This window comes from Tupaia chinensis, unplaced genomic scaffold (assembly GCF_000334495.1).
Source record: "Tupaia chinensis unplaced genomic scaffold, TupChi_1.0 Scaffold150288_1, whole genome shotgun sequence".
In the NCBI taxonomy this organism is placed as follows: domain Eukaryota; kingdom Metazoa; phylum Chordata; class Mammalia; order Scandentia; family Tupaiidae; genus Tupaia; species Tupaia belangeri.
The window spans coordinates 2,966,634-2,974,722 of record NW_006210128.1 but is presented as its reverse complement, the minus strand read 5'-3'; the positions used below and the strand labels follow the sequence as shown (position 1 = coordinate 2,974,722).

Here is an 8,089-nt window from a genome sequence, read left to right as displayed (position 1 = left end):
AGATAAGGTCTCCAGAGCTGGGGATCATGCAGCAGGCTTGAACTCCGGCTTCCGCCTCAGCTTTTCAAACTGAGTCGCGCTGTACATCTCAAGAAAGACAGGCACTCAGGCTGGTTAGACTCCTACCCAGGCCGCCAGCATCAGGCCGGTTTAGAGGTGGTCCCTTGAATCTCTGTATAGGGAAGCCGGCATCCCTGGGGTACTCACACTCTTCCCTTCCTCCCAGGTCATCAAGCGAGAGGGCACAGGCTCAGAGGTGCCCATGATTGGGGACCGAGTCTTTGTGCACTACACTGGCTGGCTGTTGGACGGCACCAAGTTCGACTCCAGTCTGGACCGCAAGGACAAGTTCTCCTTTGACCTGGGGAAAGGTAGGCTATCGGGGCTGGAAGGGTGGGCTGGGAGATAGCAGGAACCAGGTTCTCATCCCAAGCCCTGGGAGGAGTGACGTGTCACCGCCTGCTCCCCTTTTTGTCCCTCTTCTATTCGGTCACTCTTGATTTCTGTCTCCTTTTCCTTGTCAGCTCTCTGCACCTCGCTCCCTCTTTAGGGGCGGACTGTCTTGCTGCTTGTACTCCTTTGTTGGGCCATCTGTTAGCATTCTGAGACCCGGCAGCCCTTACCGCCGCCAAGCTTTCACCTCCTGCTCCCGTTCCTAAAGGGTGTCCAGCTTCCCCTCGGGTGTGGTGTGGCGTGGTCCAGGAACTCTCTGGGGGCACTGTTTGAACCTGGGATTGGAATCCTGCTGAGGAGTCCTGCTTGCCTCTGTATCTACAGGGGAGGTCATCAAGGCTTGGGACATTGCCGTAGCAACCATGAAGGTGGGCGAAGTGTGCCACATCACCTGCAAACCTGAATATGCCTACGGTTCGCCAGGCAGCCCTCCAAAGATCCCCCCCAATGCCACGCTGGTGTTCGAGGTGAGTGTCCGGCCACCGAGACCCAGGCAGAGCGCCAGGCCTTATCTCAGCCCAGCGCCTGGCTGCCCTCCAGCCCTTCCTGCCTCTTGGAGACAACGTAGCCGAAGCTGAGGGCCTGGCCTTAGAGCAGGGGAGAACCGGAGAGGGAGCTGGCTTTGCTGTTTTCAGAGCGAGGCCAGTGGAGGCTCCAGGTAGGACGAGGTGGCTACGGACCCCTCTCCGGACTCCAAGCCGGGGAAGGGGCTCAAGTGCTTCATCTTGCTCTCAAGAGCAGTCCCACAGAGAAAGGGCTGCTGTCTTATCTGAAAGGAGCTGGGGGGTCAGAAACTGCCTACAGTGTTGGAAATGACAGGAGAGGGTTTCGGCGCGCGAGACCTCAGAGGAGGGGAGGCCTGGAAGTCAAGGAAGTAAGGACAATCTCCTTCACTGAGGAGATGGGACTGCACGCTTCGGTCTGAAAATGCTCGAGCCAATCAGTGGACACTCGAATGTCCAAAGGCCGCTGGGAGATGGCGAGTCACTTCTTCTCTTTCAATATTTTTGCCCTAGGGCATGTGCACATGCCGGAGAGACAGAGACAGAAAACAAGAAGTCACCCCCCGGGGGCTGGCCACACCACAGTTCCTTCTCTCGGGATTTTGGGCACGCGTACACGCCCAGCCTGAGTTTTAAGCTGCTGGGTCTAGAACTCGAACTGTGATCGACTGCATGGGAGTCCAGCAATGTAACCATGACGCCATCTGCCAGTTCCAGTGTCGGGTCACTTCTAATGCCTGCCATACGGGCTGTTCCAGTAGCTTGGATTAGGAGTGCCTGGGACATGTCCTTGTGAAAAGGAGACGGCTCTTGTGAGGCTGGGAATCTGCAGGACCTGCTCGCCTTGACCAACGCCGAAACCGGGGCAGTGCCCTCGAGTTTACAGAAGTGCCGCTCTGTCCTAGCTCACGTGGCTGCCTTGCACTCAGCTCTGGCCCAGCAGCCACTAAGGACCTGGATGAGAGGGGCCGTCCCTCGCTATTGATGAGCTAGTAGGGGGTGGCGACGTGTCACTTAAAGCCTTGTCCCACAGGTGGAGTTGTTTGAGTTCAAGGGCGAGGATCTGACGGAGGACGAAGATGGCGGAATCATTCGCAGAATACGGACTCGGGGTGAAGGCTATGCCCGGCCCAACGAGGGCGCCGTGGTGGAGGGTGAGCGCGCAGTCGGGGGTGGCTTCTCATTCTCCCACGTGGGCTCCGGCTGACGTGGGGCAAGTCTGTTCCTTTCTCTGAGCCATCCATAGAGGAGGGGTTGGACTGTGCTCCATGGACATCCCTCCTAGTCTGAGGACGCCTCAGGCATCCTGGGGACGAGGAGTGATGGTGCCACATGGGGGTGGCCTCTTTGTCGTCACCTGCCCTCTCACGCCCTGTACCTGTTCCTCTGAATTGCCAGTCGCACTGCAAGGGTTCTACGGAGACCAGCTCTTTGACCAGCGGGAGCTCCGCTTCGAGCTGGGCGAGGGGGAGAGCCTGGACCTGCCCTTTGGGCTGGAGAAGGCCATTCAGCGCATGGAGAAAGGAGAGCAGTCTATCGTGTACCTCAAGCCCAGGTGAGAGCTGGCAGCCCGCCTCTGTCCTCGGCGAGCCAGATGCTGGCCGTTGGTGTCCTTTCCGCTCCGTGTGCTCGCGGCAGTAGGAGACACTTCAGACACGCCATCCCGACCCCTCACCGTGTGGGCAGGTGCACCCACAGCCGTCCACTGTCCTCGAGTATTGCTGACATCCGTTTCCATCTCCCCCTGGCTTGTCCGCCCTTTAATGCCATTCACAGAAACACACCTACTGTGTTCCCGACACACTGCCGAAAATTCTTAAGAATTCAAAGACTGGGACCAGCAGTTAGCCTAATGGCTTTGTCGCTGGACTCCCATGTAGTCGACCGCAGTTCAAGTCCTGGACCCGGCAGCTTAAACTCACGCCGGGCGCGTGTGCATGCATGCCCAAGATCTCAAGAAGAGAATGGAGAAGGGATTGCCGCGTGGCCATCCCCCCTGGGGGGTGATTTCTCACTTTCTGTCTCTCTGTCTCTTTGGCAAGCGCATGCGCCCTAAACCAAAAACCTCTCCAAAAAAAAAAAAAGAATTCAAAGACTAGGGGACCAGCAGGTGGCGTGGTAGTTGGGGCACTGGACCGACCTGGTGGCTTGCTTTCTCACTTTCCTTCTCTCCCTCTCTGTGTGTCTCTCAGGTCAAATTAAAATAAATGGAGGGCTAAGTACATCTAATAACACATTATTCTGTTCTTGTAATGACTCCTCGTTCCACAAGGTGTCACTTAAATATCGTCTTGTGGGGCCGGCAGGTAGCGTGGGGGTTCAGGGCTCTGGATTCCCACATGGCCAACTGCGGTTCAAGTCCCAGACATGGCAGCTTGCTTTCTTGCTTTTTCTGTTCGTCTCTGGTCAAATTCAAAAATAATAATAAGTGGAATTAAATAAATAAAATATTCTTAAAAAATAAAAATTGTACTGCTCCAGGTGGCATAATGATTAAGGCATGGTACTCTCATATGGCTGACTGCGGTTTGAGTTCCAGACCTTAGGGGGTTTGAAATTCAGGCCTCTGGGTCTCTCTGGTAAGCATATGCACGCTATAACAAAAATTTCTCAAGAAAAATAAAAATTGTACCCCTCTGTACTTACGAGTTATTAGAAGGCTACAAAGACGCTAAGGAGCACCTGGTGTTGTGAGGTGGTCAGGAAACACGTGAGCCAAGTCTCCAGGAAGTGGGCGAGGAAGCCTTTGAGCCTAGAGCAGGTGAAGGGCTGTAACGAGCCCCGCAGATAACCAACCGCACGTGCTCTCACCCCTACAGCTACGCTTTTGGCAGCACAGGGAAGGAGAAGTTCCAGATTCCCCCGTATGCTGAGCTGAAATACGAATTACACCTCAAGAGTTTCGAGAAGGTAGGTTTGCTCAAGGCCGGTCCTGTCGGAAGTTGGGCCCCACCTACAGGTGAGTCGAGTAGCTGACACCTTTGTTTCTACGGCAGGCCAAGGAGTCTTGGCAGATGAGTTCAGAGGAGAAGCTGGAACAGAGCACCATAGTGAAAGAGCGGGGCACTGTGTACTTCAAGGTGAGCCACCGGCACCCTCCCCTGATGGTTGAGGCCGTGTCCTGCCGAGAAGCGGATGGGTTGGTACCTGCAGTCCTCATCTGGCGTACCTGAGCTCGCGGGTCTGGCAGGGTCAGAGTGGAGGCGGCCCATGCCGCGAGTGGGGCGGCTACGGGGTGTGTGTGATAACTGGCTGCCTGGGCCTCCTCCCCTTCTAGGAAGGCAAGTACAAGCAGGCTTTACTGCAGTACAAGAAGATTGTGTCCTGGCTGGAATACGAGTCAAGTTTCTCCAGCGAAGAGGAGCAGAAGGCACAGGCCCTCCGCCTGGCCTCTCACCTCAATTTGGCTATGTGTCATCGGAAGCTGCAGAACTTCTCAGCCGCCATTGAGAGCTGCAACAAGGTGAGCCCTGCACGAGCCTGGAGCTGGCATTTGTAGGCAGGGCCGGGTGAGCCGCCTGCGTGTCTGAAACAGGCCTGGGGGTGGGTCACGGGCGCAGAAGCACAGGCGTTCGTGATGGGGGCAGCTGGCATGGGAGCAGAGGACTCCCCAGCTGGGAGGAACACGTGACAGTTTTCCCCACCTTGTTCTTAGCCTCTCCTTACCTACCTGCTTTATGCTAAAGAGAAGGGAATCTCGGAAGTCTTTATCTCTTCAGAGACTTGCGGTCTCCCTCTCTGCCTTAGCCCTTTCCACGTGTCCCCGGCCTTGTTCTTTCGGGGGTGGAGCCAGTCTCCGTTCCTGTTCATCTGGCCGAGGGGCACCTTTGGAACGGAGCCTGGGCGAGAGGCCATGTGGCCGCGGTCTCACTGCTGCTTCCTCTCGGCACCCCCAGGCCCTGGAACTGGACAGCAACAACGAGAAGGGCCTCTTCCGCCGTGGAGAGGCCCACCTGGCCGTGAATGACTTTGACCTGGCACGGGCTGACTTCCAGAAGGTGCTGCAGCTCTACCCCACCAACAAGGCCGCCAAGGCCCAGCTGGCTGTGTGCCAGCAGCGCATCCGCAAGCAGCTCGCCCGGGAGAAGAGGCTCTACGCCAACATGTTCGAGAGGCTGGCCGAGGAGGAGAGCAAGGTGGGGGTCAGCCTGCGGAGGCATTTCCTCAGCCCTCTGCTCAGCCCAGGGGCGTGGGCTCTTCACGCGCTGCCACTTCTGAAAACGAGCCAGGCGGCCCGTGTGTGTTCCCACAGTACTAACCCCTGCCGGTGGGGCCAGCGTTCCGCCAGGGCTGGGCGCCGTGCAGGCCCTGAGGGACAGGTGGGGGCCAGCGTTCCGCCAGGGCTGGGCGCCGCGCAGGCCCTGCGGGGCAGGGGGGTCGCTCCAAGCATATGTCCTCCATCGATGTTCTTTTCTGCGCCTGGAGCCTCTGAAGGAGCCAAGTGCCAGGTGTGTGTGGAGGTGCGCGATACATTGGTCTCGTTAACAGTCGGCCGGCGCGAAAGGATGTGTCGCGAAGCCTGCCCACCCTCCCCTGCGCTGACCCTTCCAGCTCCCACCCTTCCAGCGCCCACACACGTCCACAGCAGACATGTGCTTTCTCCGTCCATCACAGGACAGCCCACGGGCCCTGCCTTTCTTCCCGCACTGTACCTCGGCCACAGAGTAACAGCTCAAGTTTATTTTGCATCCAGTGCAAGAGAGCGTTATAGCCCGTGGGCTTACCCCAGCGTCCTATCTTTTTTTTTTGTTTTTGCTATAGGGCACACACTCTCACCAGACAGAGACAGAAAGCGAGAAATCACCCCCTAGAGGGGTTGAGCACACACACACACACACACACACACACGTGCCCGGCGTGAGTTTTAAGCCACTGGGTCCGGGACGCGAACCACAGTTGACTACATGGGAGTCCAGCGACATAGCTATTACGCTGACTGCTGGTCCCATTATAGTGCATCTTGGACCAGTCCCCTCTTTCTTAGTCCATCAACAGTTCTAAGCCAGCATATGCAGCAGAACTGCAAACCACGTGTGTAATTTTAAATTTTCTAGTAGCGATGTTGAAAAGATAAAATGAGGGGCTGGCAAGGGGCATTGTAGTTAAGGGTGTGGACTCCCGTGTGGCCAGCTGTGGTTTGAGTCCTGGACGAGATGGCTTGCCTTCTTGCTTGAGCTCGCTCTCTCTCGCTCACACCCCCATCTCTCTCTGGTCAAATTTAAGTAATTAAAGAAAGTAAGTTGGGACCAGCAGACAGTGTAATGGCTGCCTTGCTGGACTCCCATGTAGTTAAACACGGTTCAAGTCCTGGACCCAATGGCTTAAACTCAGGCTGGACACGTGGGCATGCGTGCCTGAGATCCCAAGAGGAGAATGGAGGAGAAAGGATTGCGGCGTGACCATCCCCCCGGGGGGTGATTTCTTTTCTGTCTTTCCGGCAAGCGTATGAACCACATAGCAAAAACCTTAAAAAAAAAAAAAAAAGGAAGGAAAGGAAGTTAAATCATTCTTTAAAAAAGATAAAATGAAACAGGTGGAGACCAGCAGATGGCATAACGGTTACATTGCTGGACTCCCACATAGTTGACTACAGTTCTAGTCCCAGACCCGGCAACTTAAAACTCACACCATGCATGTGTGCATGAATGCCCAGGATCCCAAAAGTAATGTAGGAGAAGGGATCGCAGCATGGCTATCCTCCCTGGGGGTGATTTCTCACTTTTCTGTCTTGTCTGTCCAGTGACCACACTTGTCCTATAGCAAAAAACCTCTTTTTTTAAAAAAAAAAAAAAGATGGAATTTATCTTTGATATCTTAGATGGCCCAGGGTATTAAAATCTAAGATGAAGTCTTCAGGCCCCAGGTATACGTGCCCTTCGAGTGCACCGGTGTGAGCTGGCCCCATGGAGTGGCAGCCACATGGAGTGAGCAGAGTTCTGCATGGCACTGCACAGTGTGTGACCTGCGAGGTCCTGACTTGCACCGTACAGGTGTGTCTTTAGGACGAGTCTGGAAGGACTCCTGTGCTCCCAAGTCCACAGGAGCTCAGCGTATGCATGTCACTTGAGCATTCAGCCTCTTCCTCTGCCTTCCTCCCGCAGGCCAAGGTGGAGGGAGCCGCGGGAGACCAGCACAGCGACATGGAGATGAAGGATGAGCAGAAGGGCAGCGTGGCAGGGGGCCAGCCTCAGGTGGAGACAGAAGCATAGCCTCTCCCAGCCCTGCTCCTGCGGCTGCCGCCTCCCGTCCCTGCCCCACTCCACCCTGTTAGTTTTGTAAAAACTGAAGACTTTTGAGTGAATTAGACCTTTATTTTTCTATCTGATTGGATGTGGCTTTGGAGGGAAGGGGGAAAGGAGTAGGCTGGGGGTGCGAAGTGGGGGGTAATTTCAGGTGGCGTCCCCCCTTTCCTTTCCTCCACTACACGTGAACATACGTCCATCCACGTAGTCATCCGAATGTTAATTTATTTTGCTCCCTCTCCCTCTGTTAGGTCCATTTTTCAGATGACAGAAGGGGGCAGTGGTAGGGGTGGGGTCTGATGTGAAACCAGGGTGGAGAGGGAGACCCCTGAGCAGCCGCGTTCCTCCTCCTTTCCCTCTCGGTCCCTTTGCAAACGTGGCCTCCGTGTGGGTGCTAGGGGCATGGGGAGAACCACTGCTGTGCCCGTCACCTCTCTGTCCCCGTCCTCACCGCGGATGGTGTGGCCGACGATGTCTCCTGGTGTCAGAGTGACCACCACTGTCCCCCTTCTGGTGTTCCTGGTACTCCTGTCGTTTCCCCCTCAGCCAGGTCGTGTCCCCACCCATCCTCAGCCTCTGCACGTTGCTGAAGGTCCAGGCTCACCTCAAGTTCCATGCTTGAGCAATAAAGTGGAAACAAGAAAACGTGGGTGTCGGGCAGCCCTTTCTGTTTGGCTGTGGAGGGCGGGCGTGGGAGGGTACGCCATGGGAATGGGCAAATAGAGGGCAGCCCAGCGAGTCCCCAGCAGTTTATCAGTGGACACTGGCGGGGCAGGAAACCCCGCTCCGTGGGGTGTTGGAGCACTCCCCAGGCTGCACCAGGACTTGCACTATGGCCTTGCCGTGGGCCTCCAGCCTTCCCTCCCCCAGTACCTACGGTCTAATGCTGGG

At 56.1% G+C, this 8,089-nt stretch overlaps 1 protein-coding gene across 1 annotated transcript; it reads left to right on the top strand.

The window, feature by feature from the left end:
* Positions 1-226: 226 nt before the first annotated feature.
* Positions 227-7,843, top strand: FKBP4 (FKBP prolyl isomerase 4; the record flags this gene model as incomplete). The annotated part of the gene is given in 9 exon segments (XM_014585672.1): positions 227-371; positions 778-920; positions 1,990-2,110; positions 2,355-2,511; positions 3,776-3,866; positions 3,953-4,036; positions 4,234-4,419; positions 4,853-5,092; positions 7,058-7,843. Coding segments are annotated over 9 exon segments (1,275 nt in total), but the record flags the coding sequence as incomplete, so codon positions are not given.
* Positions 7,844-8,089: the final 246 nt, after the last annotated feature.